Below are 20,391 nucleotides of genomic sequence, written 5' to 3'. Positions count from 1 at the left end.
GAAACAACTGAGCAGCGTCCAGGTCGTCCTGGTCCATCGGAGAAGACAAAAAGGGCTGTCAAGAGGAGCATCGAAATGGATCCTAGATTAAGGACTGCTGAAGTGGCCAAAGTTGGTGGGATGAGCCTGAAATCTGTTCAACGGATTCTCCACAGATTGGGTTATTGTTGCAGAGCAGCTAGACGGAAGCCTGTATTAAGACCTGCCAACATAGTCAGACGAAAGAAGTGGGCAAGTGATATGATGACCAAGCCTCTGGACTTTAGGAGGACTGTATTGTTCTCAGACGAATCAAGATTCGCTCAATTTTCGAACAGTGGAAGGATATGGGTCTGGAGAATGTCTCACCAAGAGTTTTGGCTCAACAGATTGCAGCCAACTGTGAAGCATGGTGGTTTCAGCGTGATGGTTTGGGGAGCTGTTTGGGTTGGTGAGAGATCGAGCTTAGTGGAGTGCGTTGGCAACATAAATTTTGCGAAATACGTCGAAATATTGGAGGAAGGACTCTTGCCACTTTATTCCAGAAGTTGCCCTGGCCGAGCCAATCTCCTGACATGAACCCCATCAAAAACCCCTGGGTCATACTCGACCGGCAAGTCAAGAAACAACAAAAAACCAACTTCGAAGAGCGATCTACTCCAAGTTTTGAAGCAAGAGTGGGCGAACATCCCACAATCTAAGATTGACGAGATGATTCTCACGATGCCCCAAAGGATCAACGAACTCCACGAAGCACAAGGAAGATCTACTAGATATTAATTAAATTATAAATATATCAATTCATGTGAATATGACTGAAAAATTTAATTTTTTCTGAAAAGGTGGTGTCTATTTACTTGTGTCCATGCTTTGTATATACATAACTTAATGTCAAAGCTGTTCAAGCATATTTATGAAATGAGAAGTTAGCCACGAAAAAAAATATTTCCATACATTTAATAACAACTAAACTAAGATTTAAGTCAATGAAGAAATGGTTACTTTTGGTTGTTTGTTCTTTAAGCCTCTCTGCTCAGGTATCATTTAATATGCATGTCATGTTATAGTGACTTACATTCAAAATTTAATTAACCTACTTTTTGTTTTTATGTTATGCCAATTACCATAAAATCGTAGCTAATAATCCATATTTTAATAGTATACAAGTTTTAAGGCAATATATTAAAAAATCACAAACTTCCCCTAGTGTGAGAAATGTGACATATTTTCTCTAGGCATCCCATCTTATCTATTTTATTCACTACTCCTCCAATAAGTATGAAATTTAACGTAAATTACTCACCATAAAAATCATCATTGCCCAGACAAAATATAATTTTTATAGCCTTCAATCTTGTTTGGTTACAGAGCCATCAAATAGAAAATCAGACACCTCTTGCCACACCCACCTGTTATATTCTCTCTTTCAGGATTCATTAATAGTTCTGTCTTATTCTTAATACTAGATTATGTATAACCAATCAAAAGCCAAGGTTTTCATCTATCAAATGACGTATCATATTACATTGTTTTCTGAACAGGGAAGTTATAATTTCCTATGCTGAAAATGTATTTCCAAAAGATACTTACCTCCTCTCACATAAATAGCTCTTCACGTTCAGTGCTGCAAAAGTTTTTTTTCACACATGCCACAAGCCTTCTGCCTCCACTCCATTGGAAATGACTTATTCAAGTATGTCTCTCATGCAAATTATCGTGCGACAACCCTCCACCAAAGAGAGTGCTACACACTCTCGTTATGCATGTGACTCCCTTTATTCAATTCTACCAGACTATCACATTGAGTTTTGGCAGAAAATGGAAGCACTAATTTACAGTAGAAAGGAAGGGGGGGGGGAGTGTGAGAGGAGGTAAGTACCTATCAGAAATACATTTTCAGTATAGGAAAATTATAACTTCCAATATGGTACATTACCTCTTCTCGCATAAATAGCTAGAATCCTACATTGAATAGGTGGAGGGACTGGTGCGAGTGAAGAAAAGAAACATTCTTCAAAAGCTTCCAAAGGACACACCTTGAGACGAGAGTCAGATTCAAAGATCTGATGTGGGAGATTGCACCATGTCTGAACCAGGCATACTCTTCGCCATCAGAAAAAGAAGTGGCATATATATATATATGGGCAGAAAAACAGAGGAGCACATCCAAGTAGTGTGGGAAAAAACAATGGAAGTGCCCCAGGTGTAGAGTGGCTAGGGAGTGAAAGACTGCACTTAGCAAGTCAACTACATCCCAAACCCATGCTGCTGGGAACCTACATCCACGAGGGGGTAGGATAAGGACTATACCGTCTTCACTTCAAGTTCAAGAGACCGGAAGGGATCTCAAACCCCGACTCCAGAACAGGGCACATATTAAGAATAGAAAATGATATATCGATCCAGAAACCCGACATCCTGTATCAAAAACGATGTCTACCATAGAGAAATTAACTCACTCAACAGTGAAACTGACCAGAACCAACCCAGGCACAATAAAATACATTGAGGGAGAGCAGAAGGGAAAGAACAAAAAAATCACAAGTACCACCACTGTAACCCATGAAGCAGATGAAGTATAACTGAAGGAGGAAGATAGACATCTGTAATGCATGTGTGAGGATTTATGTTGATTGGTTCTACTCTAAATCCAAAACCCAGTCACTGGGAACTGACATCCACGTGGGGGTAGGATGAGGGATCCCAATCTAAGGGGATGAACTGCAATTTGACATTTCACTCCTTTGGTTTTTGTATGCTTCTTTACAGTGGAGGATATCACGTCATCTACATCAGCAGAACACCACTGCCCTTCTCTGCATTGAATGATATTTCTGTATTGATTATTTATTTCATTAAACCATTCAGGAGGATGCCTCCACTGTCCACCATCCCAACAGCTTGGAATTGGAAAGTGGTAAGGACTCCCAAATTACACTAGAAGAAAAGAGGGTGAAACATGGTGAAGAGTCTGGAGGAATATCAACACCTGAGACAGTGCAATGGGTGACCATGAAACCTTATTTTTAAAAGCAGACCATAATGATTTATTCAATACAAGGCATGGCAGGGATGGGCAGCTATCCCCCTGTAGTCCATGGGTGGTACGGTCTGGAACAGGCATATTTATGAAGCAATTCCTTCCTGAGGATAACATTCAAGCAATCTTGTGGAATAGTGTGCATTGCGTGGCCACGGAACATAGTAAGGAAGTCAACATGGCTGAACCATGCAGGTTTTAAAGGTCAAAGAATACCTGGTCTGGCACCACTCACCACAGAGCAGGATCCAAACAATGAGTAATTACATGAAAAGGGAAATAAGGTCCATGAAAAAATAAAACAAACTTACCCTGTCAAAGTCACACAGAAAGGAGATGTATAGTAGATGAATACCGTAGAAGTGAAGTAAGGGTAAGATGAAGGCATGAAAACTGTGCATGGGTTAAATTAGGGAGTGCTACAAAGATGGCAAAATAGACACCAACTTCTGAGAGTCTAGGAATGGACAATCAGCTTGATGGTATGCCAAAGCAAACTGATCCATAGGCCATGGAGGGTGAGGCATTCTGGCACCCTCAAACAATTGGGAAGCAAAATGCTCATCATGAACCCCAATATATGGGGCAGGTGGAAAGACTAAATAAGGAGAAGAAGAACTATCATGCAACAAAAGAAGAAACAGATTATAGGAAACCATGGAAAGGGATAAAATATTACATACTTGAGAAATCATGTCTAAAAATGCTGTAATAGGCCTAGCTGATTCTGCAGGTGGGCCATAGGAAAACATGGCAAAATCCTGTGGTGGAAAAAGACTATCAAAATCTTCATCAGACTGAACATGTTTGGCTTGTTCTTGAGGAAGTGGGGCAAAATCAGGAGAAGGTGGTTGACCCATATAATGATCAATCTCGGCGAATAATGACAGATAAATCCAACACCGGGTCACCCCCACCTGCCGCTAGTGAAAAAGTGCTTGTAGTAGGCGTGATACCCGAAGTGGTAACATTAACCTGGGAATTCATGTCAAATAATAAGTCAAACAAATTGTTTGATAGATGAATACAAACATGTGTGAGAGGGAGAGAGAGAGAGAAAAAGAATTGAAAATAAAGGCCTCAGCTGTATAATCAAAACTGATTAATAAAAAAGACCACTTCAGAAGTATAACTATTCAAGTTACAAAGACAGAGCACACTAAAGCAAAATTTTAAATGTCTAAACATGAGCATTGCCAAATAAGAAGTGATAGCCTGGTAGAATAGAATAGAGGGAGTCACATGAGTAACGAGAGTGTGTGGCATGATAAGTTGCATGAGAGAATTATTGGAATGAGTCATTTCCAATGGAGGGGAGGCAGAAGACTTGTGGCATGCATATGCAAATTTTTTGCACATAGAGAGCAGCACTAATTGAGAATAGCTAATTGTGTGAGCGGAGGTAATGTACCATATTGGAATTGTCATTTTTCTCTGTGAGTACAAGCTTCGTTCCCACAGGATAGATAATGAATAGCTTGGATGAATTTGTAATGGCTCTTGTTGCATAGTTTGCATGTAATTATTCTATGTTCTTTGCTGCATTATTTAATTAACTAAAATATTTAGTGCACTATTAGTAATAGTATAAAAAAGTAGGGTTAAGTGTCATCAATAGTCAACAGCAGAAAAAAGAAGACCCGGGTATGCACTTTATTTCTTGTTTTTCATGTTCATTTTTTCTTTATTATTATTATAAAGTAACTGAAAAGTAAAAATAGGATCTCTTTAGGTTAATTAAGGATAGATTAGATAAAACAATTAATAATAATAATAAAAATGTTTCATGAGACATGCAAGCGAGCAGCTCGTGGGTAATGTAATTCGATAGCGTAACATGAGCTCTGTGTTCCACAAGTGACTTACAACTTATAATGGCATGAACAGTAGTAGTTAGATATGGTTCAAAGGACAATAAAACAATTACATTTAACTATAAATAGATGTATACTGTTACATACTTAAAGCTATTTAGGATAAGTAAACATAGTTTTATGTTACAATTTGAAGTCATTCTAGAAAAAAAAAAAGGAGTAATTTAGATTTATTTCTGGTGGTTACAAGGTCGGTCAAATTGACCAAGCTTGAATACAGTATAACATGAAATATTAAGTTTTACTGAAAACAAACATCTGAAATGTATTTCAGAGGTTTTAGAGACTATGCAAATGAATTTTGAGATGTTCGATATGGAAAAAAAAAATTTTTAACCTTAATATGAAAATCACTTTGCATGCAGACTAGTAACAAAAATACTTGATATATATATATTCATGGACATAATTTTTTTTTAATTTATTAAAAATACTTCACAAAAAATTTGATTTATTTGTATGTGAAAGACATAAAATGTTTACTGAAAGTCTGCCAAATTTTGGGAAGATATACTTACTATATTAAAAGTTAGTAGTATCAAAACTATAAACACGTTAAACAAGTACAAATAGGTCACATGATTGGTCAAATTGACTGAGCTCGTGTTGATGGAACTAAGCTGGTATTTCAATTAAAAACAAAAGCTATCTTGGTTAATTGTAATTAAAAGCTTCCCTTTAACGCTGGTGAAATGAAATAAGAAATTTTTTGTTCCTAAGAAAATGTTATTATATACCTGAAGGATATAAGATGTCAAAAAAATTGAGGTCACTTAGTTTCTTCAATGCTTTACATCTAAAAACAGGCATTCAGGTTAAAAGATTAATAATAAACAAGGTACTGCCAGCTGATCAGCAACTGCTATGTTGCAGAGATAATTTAATTCTTTTCTCTATATCATGCCTATGATACACGTATTTCATACTATGCCCGTAATTCCATTTCCATCCTTTTACTCATAGGTAAATCAAAAGATATATCTTAAAAATTTTACAAACTCTGCCACTCAGTCAAAATGCTAGCAGGTGTTTCCCAGAAAGCATGTACAGTTCCAGAACATAATGTCATATGATCATCACATCATCCAGTATCATGAAAAATTCTGCTCCTATCAAGAAAGTTATGACAGTGATGAATTGTTAGATGTTTCTTTTTACTGAAAAACTGTTTAATACAGAAAACCACATCACCTTCTATATCTCCACTTAAGTAGTTCTTTATTTCTCTCAAGATAAACTGAATATCTTCTTCTGTAGGCGAGGGATGGAGGGTAACTTCACAGGCACGGTCTGTAGTGCCTGAAGAGAATAACAATACCTTGTACTATAAATTATCTTTGTTCAAATAGCTGTGCATTTCAATTATGTATTCAAGATACAATTTCTCAGATCAAAAAACAACATCATATTAACCACCATCATCAGTCAAAAACAAACTGTTAAACTGTTTTAAACTATAGTAGAAGCCAACAAAATCATCATTAGTAATCTAACATTAAATATCAAAATGTTTGTTTGTTTGCTGTTAGGCACATAGCCACACATACCATACATAAATACGCACTATTTTTGTTAAATATCCCAGTTTTATGACAAAATCAATTAAAACAGATTTTAAGCAGACAGCCTAATCATAATTCCAAGTCTCCTTTTAATGTTATAAAACTAATTGCAGATAATAAAATATAAATTTACAATATTTAACTAAAAAAACATAAAAAAGCCCTCACTAACCTGCAATTGTAGTTTTCTGCCATGGTAAAAAAAAGATCACACGACCATCACTTGAAGAAGGATCTAACAGTCCCATCTTGTCTGGGCTAAAAGTAACATTTAAAAAATTAGCACTGACATGCTGATAAAAACTATGAATTTGTAAATGTGAACATTTAATACATAAGGATCTCAGTTTTAATAATCTATGCCTGGCATTTATAAACAAATATACAATAAAAAATAAATGAATGACAAAACTAAATTTCAAGGGCTAGGTCCCTGAGACCGACCTTGAAACCATTTTGTGCTTGTTATAGTTTTCATGCTATAACTTTTAAATTAGTAAGCGTATATTCAAGACATTTGGCAGATTATCAGTAAATATTACAAGGCTTTCATATGCAAAATATCAGATTTTTGTTATTAAGTCTTAAGGTTTGTTAAGCAATGTTTTTCTCATGCCTTAATTTTCATTTTAAGATTAAAAATGCTTTTGTGCATCAGAAAATTTTCAAATTTAGTGGACTAGTATTTTGTAAAATACAGTCACATTTCAATTATTATACATAAAATATGTATATACATTATTACTATTTACAAATACGTTCTTAAACTTATTTTTCTTAAAACATAAAAAAGTAAATAAAGAACTAAAAAATATATGAAATTTTAAGCAGACTAAAGACTCACCTCACCAGCTTGAAGATTTGCATTGAAAGAATGAGATGATGTTGTAACACTTGAAAATGGCTGAGAAAGCCACAAGGGGGACATTCTGAGCTTTCAATTGGTTATTCACATGTCTTAGACAAAAGTAAGTGTATATAAGAGACCATTTCTAAAAATGGAAACAGGTGAGTGGGGCCACTTTGTTTAATTCAGTACATGAGTGATATCTCAGCAAATAGAAAAGATAGGAGGTTCTTATTTTATATTCTAGCTTGTTAATATTGGTAATTTGAGTTCCTAATTCATATGAAACTATAGATTCTGTATTTTGACATCACAAACATCTAATTTGAACCAGTGCTGCATTCAACATATCACGTGACACACAAAAATTGATTTCTTGGTGTTTTTTTATATTCCCTTTTTAATTGAGAAATTAAATAATGTATAATATTAAAATATATAGTTTGATACCAAACTTATTGGCATAAATTCATAAAATAGTAGTTCAAGAACATTTTAAATGCGAGTCAACAAATGCAATGACATGGCCTTTGATCCATGTGGAAAAGGTTAAAGGTTGATTAGAGTTATAGCTCTTTGAGACAAAATATTTTCAACACTATCTGTTAGAATGATGAGAACATACATAACTGTATTTGGTACTTGACAGTCTTTTCCAAGTATTTTTCATTTAAAAGTTTTCAATTTTATTAGTAAAATTTTTTTAGTAATACTCCATTATTTTGAAACAACAATACTCCATAAAATCACATTAGGAAATTCAGTTCTTTCCATGACCATTGTCTCATGATAACAGAAAGTAAACTCTTTTCTTATCCAGGATTCCACATGTTCTTCTTTTGTGAGTGCCATTTCTTTTTTTACAATGAACTGATTATCAAAAACATAACTTTAATTGAATAGATCTTGTTTTTTTTTTTCATAAGTATATTCCCAAAATCCAAAAAAGCCAGCAAAGTCACAAAACAGACCTAGTCAGCAGGTATCCAAAGAGAACCAAAAACTGACAGAAGGTCCTGAGGATGGAGCCAACAACTCAAGGACAGAGCAATGGGAACACCAAGTAAGGAAGTAATAGTAGGTAAAAATGAAGTTGAATGATGTACCCCATCCTTGTTGGAGCTAAGAGACATCTACTGGAGAATGGTTATGACATCTCAGAATGCTATTCAGAGATTAGCACAAAAAGGTGGGATAAAGTGTCCCAGTGAGGCACTCTATGTTCAGTTCCAGAAGGCATCACACTCTCATGGAGCACTAGTGCAGAAGGTGGAATAGCATTTAAGAGTAAATCAAGAGGTAATTGGTAACATTTATTTTTAAGGAATGCAAGTGTAAAGGAACTGAACTGTTACCAGATTCCACCTGGCCTGGAGAATCATCAAAGAAAGCAAACAAAATCCTGAAGCTGAAGAAACAGCAAATGGGGTTGTAAGTTGAAAACTGATTTCGATTCTTTCACATAATATCCTGCAGAATTTCCTTCAAAGGGTACTGCAACAAGGACACTAAAGACACTGCTAGATGTCAAATTCAGTAAGATGAAATCCAAAATTCACTAATCAAGTAATTGGGTATATCATGGTAAACAAGAATGAACAACTATAACAATCAATTTGCTAAAGTTGTTGCAAAGTAGGAGGAGTGATAAGGTATAAGCAGCTTGTTATGAGATGCAATGAAATACTTGGTATGTGGAGATAACAACAAACAGCCCTCAATGTCTTCAACCAGAAGCAAGCAAAAGTAAAAAACATGTTGAGAGAAAAATGATAAACTGAACATGTCACTAAAGGTTCAAAAGGAGAAGTCAAGAAATGTGGAGTAACTCAGGGACATTGTAGATGAAAAGATTGAATTGAATCAAAAGATGACAGATAATACAGTTCTGTAACCTGCTGTACAGGAAGCTGATAAAATAAGATCATTAAAAAAAAGCAATTTGTTGAGAAGAAAGAGTTAGAAAAGCTAATGAATTCTAAATGTTGAAAACAGCCCAATGAGACTGATAGACAGCAAGGGACAAAGATTAGCAAGAATGGGTTAACATTTGAGAGAATAATATGGTTTCTCTGACAAAAGACTTAACAACAACTGGCCACGAAGCTGAAGGCATAGAACATCAATGTGAAAATGAACATTGAAGTAGAAGAGCTTCTCATAAGGGTAATGGGATTGGTTTCCCATAAGATAAACATTGAAGTAGAAGAGCTTCTCATAATGGTAATGGGATTGGTTCCCCATGAGATGAACATTGAAGTAGAAGAACTTCTCATAATGGTAATGGGATTGGTTCCCCATGAGATGAACATTGAAGTAGAAGAGCTTCTCATAACGGTAACGGGATTGGTTTCCCATGATATAAACATCGAAGTAGAAGAGCTTCTCATAATGGTAATGGGATTGGTTCCCCATGAGATGAACATAGAAGTAGGAGAGCTTCTCATAATGGTAATGGGATTGGTTCCCCATGATATAAACATCGAAGTAGAAGAGCTTCTCATAATGGTAATGGGATTGGTTCCCCATGAGATGAACATCGAAGTAGAAGAGCTTCTCATAATGGTAATGATAGATCAAAGTTTTTGCTTTAAAGTATTGTTTATAAATAATATAGTACAAAGCATGAAAGTAAACTATTAACAATATGTGAAATAGAGGATGTGGCAAGTGGGTCTGATTTTATAGCTCATGGCTTGGAAAGTAAGACTGAAACCTAAAAAAAAAAATAATCATGCTTTGCCTTAGTAATATCCATATTATAACGAATAATTTAGATTAAATTACACACTTCTTGGAAGGGTGGTAAATACATTAGAAAAGAAAGAAGACCTTGAGAGCAAATGTCCCAATTCTCATACTAGGAGAGATTGAGGAATTTTAAAATATTTCCTTATGAAATTAAGAGCGTAAACTTAAATAATATTAACATTTGATTTATTAACTACATTTTGATGGCAAATTTACTTATATAAATTGAAAATAAAGTAGTTTAATTAATTTTTGAATGTAAATCTGTAAAAGTTTGTGACAAGTGTACTTTGACCTCCCAATTGCTAAAGGGTTAATAGTTTGACAGAATAGTTGATAATCTTGTGATAGAAGTTTACATAGTTACATAAAAACTACCAACAATAAACAGCGTAAAAAAAATGTAGTAAAATCATAATCGTGAAAGACACACAATATTTATCAATTAGAAGACTTGCAAAACTGTACAGACTATGATGTTTTAAGTTTAAAGGAATATTTGTTTTTCAAATCCAAACTTCGTTCATCACCAAGGTTTTCTGAAGTTCATCTACGTTTGATTAAGAAACAACCAACTTTAAATGATTATTTCAACTCATAGAAATTACTATTATAGCAATATAAAAGCTATCACTTCAAATAGCTTACTTACCTGTAATAGTCAGGAAGAACTATATGAACTCCTATACTAGGCTGACATATATTCTGAATACTGGGATCATCCATCTTGCGTATGGAATCAGTAAACGGTCCAGTAGCATTTATTACACATTTTGCTTTAATTTCACACTCTTTTCCTTAAAAAAAAAATTTGAGAAAAACATTTTTTTAAAAATGGAATAAAAAAACATGACACTAAGAAATTTAGTGTCACTTTCAAATTGAAAGTTCTAAAACAAACACTAACTTATTTTGGTTTAACATAAAGATACACCACCACTCTTGACACTAAGATGATGTTTGCATTTCTTTACCATTTTATTTTAATTACTATAAAGCGTAGATGTGTGTTTTTATATATATATAGATAAATTAGACAGTTATTTGTACTTTACCATTTTATTTTAATTACTATAAAGCGTAGATGTGTGTTTTTATATATATAGATAAATTAGACAGTTATTTGTACTTTACCATTTTATTTTAATTACTATAAAGCGTAGATGTGTGTTTTTATATATATAGATAAATTAGACAATTATTTGTACTTTACCATTTTATTTTGATTACTATAAAGCGTAGATGTGTTTTTATATATATAGATAAGTTATTGTCTAATTTATCTATATATATATATAAAAATACACATCTACGCTTTATAGTAATTAAAATAAAATGGTAAAGTACAAATAATTGTCTAACTTATCTATATATATAAAAACACATCTACGCTTTATAGTAATCAAAATAAAATGGTAAAGTACAAATAACTGGTTATTTGTACTTTACCATTTTATTGACTACACTGAAAGACTAACTGTTTAAGTCAATAACAGCAACATAAGTAATAAGTACTTGCGAACCACCTCGGTTCAAAAATATGCAAGGAAGGAAATTAATGACGAAAGTGTAACCATTTAAAGAACAATTTGAACTAGCCAGGCTTGCTCTCACTTTTACTGAAATTCCATGTAATGTAGTCAAATGATACGATGTAAATTTAGCTGTAATCTTCCAATATATCTCTGAAAACACTTAGAAGATGACTTGCATGTTTATAAAGTTACCATCGATAACACAACATTAAAGTAAATGTTGTAAAATCTTCACATCATCATCAGTTCAAATTTTGTAATTTCCAAACACAAAGCTTACCACTCAATAAATCTTTAACTATTGCACCATTAATTCTCTCTATTCCATCTTCTTCTTTCGTCTTTGTCAAACTAGTTACCATGGTATGATTAGCTACAGTTGCTCCTAGCCTTGCCGCTGTAATTGCGATTGCTATGTTCATTCTTGCATCATTATGTTGCCCTGAAATAGAATACATTTCAAACTGTCAAGAAAATGTTAAAAAGAAAATACTTGAGGGAAACACAGTATAAAAATTCACATAAAAAAATGTAAGTTATCTCTGTAATCATATGAAGAACATCAGAATTATTACAATGTTATATGTGCAAGAGAGATGTGAAGTTTTTAGAAATGGATTTTTCCTAATTTCAGAGTATTAACAAATCAAATGTATCAATGTGTATGATCAATATTTATAAGTAACATCTTCTAAAGTCTTCCTTGCTTACTCAATTTTCAGGTACATCTTTACTGGTGAATGCTTCAACTTTAAAGACATTATGAATCATGTTAGAATTTTAATATTTAAAAAACACCAACATATAACTCATTTTATTAACTAAAACTTTTGTTCCGGTTTGTTTGTAATTGACAGTGTTCTTAGTAGTTTTACTTTCATGAAAACAGATGTTACAAGCATCTTGTAATCTTTTCAGATGACTTTAGCTGTTCCCGTCACTGTGTGGCAACTGCATAATATGGTTTGAATTTCCAACTAGAAATGTGAACTGACAACATAAAATCAACAGACTAAGCCTAATATGCACAGACGATGATCTTAGCTACTGATCCATATCCAACATGGCATATGTTGCAGTCTAAAACATCAGTAATATCTGCAGATGACTTTAGCTGCTCCTGTCACTGTGTGGCAACTGCATAACATGGTTTGAATTTCCAACAAGAAATGTGAACTGCCTACATAAAATCAACAGACTAAGCCTAATATGCACAGACGATGATCTTAGCCACTGATCCATATCCAACATAGCATATGTTGCAGTCTAAAACATTGGTAATATCTGCAGATGACTTTAGCTGCTCCCGTCACTGTGTGGCAACTGCATAATATGGTTTGAATTTCCAACTAGAAATGTGAACTGACTACATAAAATCAACAGACTAAGCCTAATATGCACAGACAATGATCTTAGCCACTGATCCATATCCAAAATGGCATATGTTGCAGTCTAAAACATCGGTAATATCTGCAGTTAAAAACTGTTTAATTTTTATGAGAAAATAAACTCAAAATGGAATCGAGTCGCTTCAGTGTTTTCACACTTGTAGATATAATTAAACTTGTGCAAGCTGACAATGATTCTGACTATGAAACTGAATTATCTAAAATTGATTCTGATTATGATATGATTGAAAAAAAGTATGCACCTAAGAGATTAAAGCACCAAGGTCATGTTCTATCACAATTCAGATACTTTACCTTTAACACTTGAAACTTCAAAAATTACAACAGTTTTGATCTATTTTATTTTTTAAATGAGTTGATTAGAAATCAGTATAAGTTGTCAAGAGCAGGACTGTAGGTTAACATACTGTTAGAAAATAGAAAGTCTTATTACATGTAAATTTTGATCTGAAAAAAAAAAAAGTTTGAGGATCAAAATATCAAAGGTAAACCAATTAATTTTATGGATACTCACAATTACTAAGACAAAACACCTGGTGTATTTACTATAAGGCTTAAGCAGTATACAAGGTTGCATACTGTCTCCATTTCTTTTTCTTTTTGTTGTCAACTTCATTATGACAAGAGTAATGGTTGGGCCTGAATATAGATTCCCATGGTAACAACAACAGCTATCAGATTTTGACTTCACTAATGATATAGTCTTGCTGAGCCAATCATCAGATACACTACATCACATGGCTACTAATCTTGAAGGTAATGCTGGGAGGAAAGCTGACCTCAGACTAAGTAGTAAGAAGACCAAGGTTATGCTTATTAGACAGCATCAGTCACACCTTAACAGTCAACCAATAAAACATCAAAGTATTGTTCACTTCACATACCTGGGCAGCAATATCGCAAGGACTGGAGATTTGTAAAATGAGGTTGATGCGCTTATGAGAAAAGCAACAGCAGTGTTCCAGTGACTTAGAAATATTTGGTCAACTAATACCAACCATGTGACCACAAAACTATGATTTATACCCCTGTGGTCTTACCAACATACATATACTCTTGCACGACGTGGAAGAAGACCATAAAAGTATACAAAAGTATCTCAAAAACTCAGCGTTTTCCACAAAAAATGTCTCCATAAAATCTTTGGTATCTCATGCAAAGTCATCACCAATGAAGAGATCCTACAATCTAGCAGACAGAGGCGACTTGAAGATACTGTGACAGAGTGTAGAATAAATCTCATCAGACTTCCAAATAGTTGACATGCCAAGAAAGCACGAAACTGGGTACCACAACATGGCGATAGGAAACATGGCCTCCCAAAGAAAACCTGGCAAAACTCCATTAAATAAAATTTACAGGAAATGAACTAGAGGGAGGCCAAAAAAAGACATGTGACAGGGAAAAGTGGAGATCACTCATTGCACTACGTTCCAACAGGAACAGGAGGAATTAACTAAGCTGTAGTAACACATGATTGGCTATAAAAAACTATTGGCTATTAAAAAGAAAATTTGTTTTATGATTTCAAAGAGATCTCTCTGTTTAATTCCTACCTTTTGTTATAGAATAGTGTTTTCCTGGATCTTCAAGTCACAATGATTTTGATAACATATGGTACCCATACAAGTATGCCCATGTTATATCCTAAACAAAATTCTGAATCGGAGCACTGTTGTAATTTTCACAGCTAATTGTACATCTACAACTAAAAGCACTTTAACAATGGTTACCTAGAACTGATACTATCAGAACGTGGACAATGTTTACTCAAACCTGGTACTTACCATCATAATACACAAGAACATGGACAATGTTTACTCAAACCTGCTACTTACCATCATAATACACAAGAACATGGACAATGTTTACTCAAACCTGGTACTTACCATCATAATACACAAAAACAAGGACAATGTTTACTCAAACCTGGTACTTACCATCAATAATACACAAGAACATAAACAGTGTTTACTCAAACCTGGTACTTACCATCATAATACACAAAATTTGAGTAAACATTGTCCATGTTCTTGTGTATTATGATGGTAAGTACCAGGTTTGAGTAAACATTGTCCATGTTCTTGTGTATTATGATGGTAAGTACCAGGAACATGGACATTGTTTACTCAAACCTGGTACTTACCATCAATAATACACAAAAATATGGACAATGTTTACCCAAAACTGGTACTTACCATCATAATACACAAGAACATGGACAATGTTTACTCAAACCTGGTACTTACTATCATGATACACAAGAACAGGACTAAGGGTTAACTAAACCTGATACTTATCATCAAAACACACAAGAACATAAACAATGTTTATGTGACCTTGGTATTTAACATCATAACACACAAGAACATAAACAATGTTTATGTGACCTTGGTATTTAACATCATAACACACAAGAACATAAACAATGTTTATGTGACCTTGGTATTTAACATCATAACACACAAAAACATAAGCAGTGATTATGTGACCATGTTATTTACCATCATAACACACAAGAATATAAACAATGTTTATGTGACCTCGGTACTTACCATCATAACACACAAGAATATAAACAATGTTTATGTGACCATGTTATTTACCATCATAACACACAAGAATATAAACAATGTTTATGTGACCTCGGTACTTACCATCATAACACACAAGAATATAAACAATGTTTATGTGACCATGTTATTTACCATCATAACACACAAGAATATAAACAATGTTTATGTGACCATGTTATTTACCATCATAACACACAAGAATATAAACAATGTTTATGTGACCATGTTATTTACCATCATAACACACAAGAATATAAACAATGTTTATGTGACCTTGGTACCTACCATCATAATACACAAGAATATAAACAATGCTTATGTGACCATGTTATTTACCATCATAACACACAAGAATATAAACAATGTTTATGTGACCTCGGTACTTACCATCATAATACACAAAGGCACCACATAATTTATCCTTTTTAAGCATTGGAAACAATTCAACAGCATTTTCTTTGGAGAGAAAGTAGCTTGACTTAACTTTCTGTCTACCCGCCACCAGGTCATACATCTTTATCCCCATCCAATAATATGGTAGCTCCCACCATCTGCAATAATCAAAAAGCAAATATTTTACAAAATGTTTTATACTACATGCATAGATCACTTCATTATTGTGACCTGCGAACAATACTGTTTCCAGCTATCATACTCTCAAATGCTTTGTCTTCAATAGTGACTTTTGTTTTAACAACTGCTTCATGGCAGTATTGGGGATTAATAACAGTTTATTAGGTTGAATTTCCCAGATTCATGCTCTTCTTTGAATCTGCCATTGTTAATCATGCTGACAGCCATGATTATGCAAGAACTGGGCACTTCAATTTGAAAAAAAAAAGAAAAAAAAAGAGAGAACAAATGTTAGAAAAAAAAAAAGAGTAGAGTTTTACATTTCATGATTTCTTCACTTCATATTGGAGTTGTTTCTTCCAAATGATGGGGATGTTTAGCAGATAAATACTCAAAGTTCTTGTTTGTCCCTTGACAACGACACCTGGTGGTTATCCACAGTTTAACCTTCCAGTAATGAATGGTATACAGTCTTTATCTTCTTCTGGTACCTGAAGCAACACCACTCATTTGATGCTGTCTTCACAGCCGAAATATCAACAAACCTGATGAAAGGAAGGAAAGAAGTGTGAGGAACTGATCCTGTTAGAGTAATTAAAGAAGAGACATTTTGTTGTCATTCCATTCTGTTTGAGGCAAGTCAACGTTGCCTTCTGCTGAATAAATGTGCCTTCTAAAAACGTTCTTTTTTATCAAACCAAAGTAAAAAAAATATTTGCCCAGTCAGCATAAGCTTATCAAATATTTGAACAGACTTTAAAATGTCAAAAGAAACAGAAGACAGTCTGCCATAAATGAATTTCTGTACATTTTCCAGCACAATTTAGTGGATAGTTTAAAAGTTTTATTTCTGGTTTTACTCAGCTCAATATTATTTAACTGTAACATTCAGCAATTTAAACTTTGCCCATATTCTCCTCTTTCTCTCTTCATATAATGTTTGTAACACCCGAACAAAATGCTCCATATCACAGATCATTCGCTACGTTTTTTAAGTTCTCACAGCTAACTATAGAAGTTTATTAAGAAATACAGAAGCTTCTCAAACTGGAACCACTTCAGTTCCTTTGAAATACCCTTTGGCTAATTCCGCACTTTTACTGGCAACAATTATTTTCCAGTTCTGTAGCAGTGCGTACAAGGCTTTCATCTTGCTGAACAACCAATGCTCAGTTTTACATTTCAAGATAACTTCATTTGACGTACGAACTGTCTCTTCTAAGTTTAGCCATAAAAAATTTGAACATTCTTCTAATGCTTTCATCAAAGATAAATAAACATGCAATGTCCTTGCTTATTCAAAATGACAAGTACAGCCTTTGGGTAATACACTGAATGGTCACAATAACTGGATGGACATTTTTCTTCAACTTGTCACACTAGACTTGCTGTTGCATTAGACAGAAGAACCATACCCAAAATGATATATATATATTTTTTGCCAAACACACAAATAAGATCAGTGGCAGTGAACTGATGACTTGTTTATTATTACATTTATGAAGCCTCACTTTCTGAATCTCTCATAACATCTTCCCTGATGATGAGTAAATGTGGTACACTGTCACTACAGTACTTTCAGACATTATTACCTTAAGCTCATCAACTAATTTTACCAAGTCAGAAATTCACTTAAGGGTTTGTAATATTTTGGAATTTAACATTCAATACTAAAATGTATCAAAGTCCATTTTTAACATTCAATGACGAATGTAGTAAAGTCCATTTTCTTCACACACAGAGAACAAAAAATTTCAGCAGAGGCAGCTTTATCCCATATTTGCTTCACATGTTTGGCTTTCTTCCTGACTCCAAAGCGTGCCTTTCTTAAATTATGCTGTCTACCCATTTAAGGTCAACACCATTGGCATTTGCAGGGAAAGTGCTCCCCTGGCTCATCAATTTTGCATTTCCCTAGTTATAGCTTTGATATCATTTTGTCATCTTGTCCCCCTCTGTAATATATCTTCCAGACACACATGATCAAGACCATCAGCAGTCAGCTACATTTTTTTAAATTATTTATGGCATACCCAAGACTTGGCTGTAAGACAGCCATGCAAACTGATTAAGCCACTGATGATTGAATTTTCATTTTGGTTTCATACATTTAGAAATGCTATCACTTCTTGGTGCCTCTCCTTCTGTAACAATGCAGGACACAATAGGACTACAAGGACTGCTTAGTCTTGAGTCACCCATCATTAAATTTTCACATGATGACTAACAAAGATGAAGGATCATTTAAAGCCCCCCCCCATAAGGAATTGTTTGATTTTAAAATCCCCTTTTGTCTGTTTCCATGTTGTAATTGTCGACCTTCACTAAATTTTAATACAACATAAAAATAAACCTAAAATGTTTCAACCTATAACTGTGAGTAACATGGAACATCATGGTGCATTCTTATTTCAGCCATAAACGGACCATACTGTTGATAAACACTTGCAAGTTGTAGGGAGAAGTGACATCAGTGCATAAAGAGCAAGAGGGGGTTAAGAGTCAGAAATGATAGACAATATGAAAATAGAAATTTATTTTCCACAAGCTCAGTGTATTTCAGAATTTCACAATATTAAAGTATAACACATAACACCCCCATATAAATACTAGGGGTACTAATCATGTGATTCATAAAGATATTTACATGATTATGCATATAAAATGGAGTCACCCAAAGCAAATGTTACTTAATCATGAACGATTTTGTTTGCTAATTTGTTGTTAAGTTCAAAGCTACACAATGGGATATTTGTGATCTGCCTACTGCAGGTATCAAATACCAATGTTTAGCATTATAAGCCCCCAGACTTACTGCTGAGCCAGCAAGGGGAAGAGAAATCATAAAAGAAGGACTGTGATGTTACTTTCTGATGAGAGGTTTGCCATGGTCCATCTAAAATACTTACAAGTTTTAATGCTGTAGAATTATTAAAAACTGTCCATTGTGAGACACTTTCTGAATACTTATGTAAACATGAATCGCTACCTGTACCTCAACATACTCAGTGTGTCACTCATTTGTATAAAATAAATATCTAATACTCACTTGTATATAGGAAGCATTATTGGAAGAGGATATGAGAGATGGGGGGCTATGGCTAGGAGATTTGCCCTTTCGTGTAACGCTTCTTTCACCATTCTATACTAGAAGTAATAGTGTATTATTAATGCATTTCTTGCATGTACATAATAAATCATTTGTTAACAAATTCAAAAAAAACAAACACATGCTTAAACTCTGGCATGCTGAAAAGAACAGGAACATTTTGTTATGTACAGTACTGTGCAAAAGTGTTAGGACAAGAGAATATTTTGTCATTTTTTCCATTTTATGGGGCTAATTCTTTCATGCCATTACAGAATGTAAATTTCAACACTTTGGTAATGCTTCATTGGTCCCTGTTGACAACTGAATGAGCCAGGGTGAGAATACTTATCATGTTTTAGAATTCCCATATATACTTGTACCAAGGGCATGTGTCATAAGGGTTCTGCTTGAATGAACATAGTGATCAAACTTAGGGTCTGAAATAGCTGTCATGCAGTGTCTTAATTATATAGAAAGAAGCTAGCATATGGTTCTGGTATATACTAGAAGAAGTCAATTTAATAGCACTCCACAGATAAACCTTGATAAAAACAGTGTTTAATACTATATATTAAGTTTTGTTGTCATGCCACGGCCCAAAAAGTGTAGAGAATTGTAAGTAGAGCAGAGTTTACATAAGAGCTTTACCTGATGCTGGTTGGAATCTCCGACAAATTGCTACAGACTTGAAATGCTCCACAAACACTGTCAAATACACCCTAGCTCGTGAGATCTAGACAGGTAAATTTGAAAATAGGAAAGGAAGAGGTAGAACACCTAAACTCAATGATACTGATGTTAAGTATCTTCATTTATGCAGCCTTCGAGACAGAAGGAAGACTGCCACTGATGTCAAGCATGAGATAAACGACCATGTACGAAATGAAAGAAAAGTGTCCAGGTTTACAGTATCAAGAAGATTCAACGAGAATGGAATATTTAATTTGCTAAAAAGTACAAAACTGGACTGTTGATGATTGGAAAAGGATGTTATGGAAGGATGAGTCCAAGTTTGAAATATCTGACAGGAGACATTTGCAAAATAGATGGAATAATGGATCAGCACAAGTGCCATCAGATACAGTGGCTTGTGTATTATTGGTGAAGGACTCTACTACCAAGAAGATAATGACCACAAACACTCATCCAACCTA

General features: G+C 34.1%; 1 protein-coding gene across 1 annotated transcript in view; it reads right to left on the bottom strand.

Moving 5' to 3' along the window:
- Positions 1-20,391, bottom strand: part of LOC106472938 (glycerol-3-phosphate dehydrogenase, mitochondrial-like) — a 51,468-nt gene that overhangs the window by 26,847 nt on the left and 4,230 nt on the right. The window contains exons 2-7 of the mRNA XM_022401472.1: positions 19,196-19,288; positions 15,961-16,124; positions 11,869-12,030; positions 10,706-10,850; positions 6,628-6,713; positions 6,085-6,192 (exon numbers count right to left, since the gene is read on the bottom strand). Of these exons, the coding sequence (XP_022257180.1) occupies positions 6,085-6,192; positions 6,628-6,713; positions 10,706-10,850; positions 11,869-12,030; positions 15,961-16,124; positions 19,196-19,287 (757 nt within the window). The 5' untranslated portion in view covers position 19,288. The remainder of the gene's footprint in view (positions 1-6,084; positions 6,193-6,627; positions 6,714-10,705; positions 10,851-11,868; positions 12,031-15,960; positions 16,125-19,195; positions 19,289-20,391) is intronic.

The sequence above is a fragment of the Limulus polyphemus genome, unplaced genomic scaffold (genome assembly GCF_000517525.1).
Source record: "Limulus polyphemus unplaced genomic scaffold, Limulus_polyphemus-2.1.2 Scaffold5750, whole genome shotgun sequence".
In the NCBI taxonomy this organism is placed as follows: Eukaryota; Metazoa; Arthropoda; class Merostomata; order Xiphosura; family Limulidae; genus Limulus; species Limulus polyphemus.
This window is presented reverse-complemented; position numbering and strand designations above follow the sequence as displayed.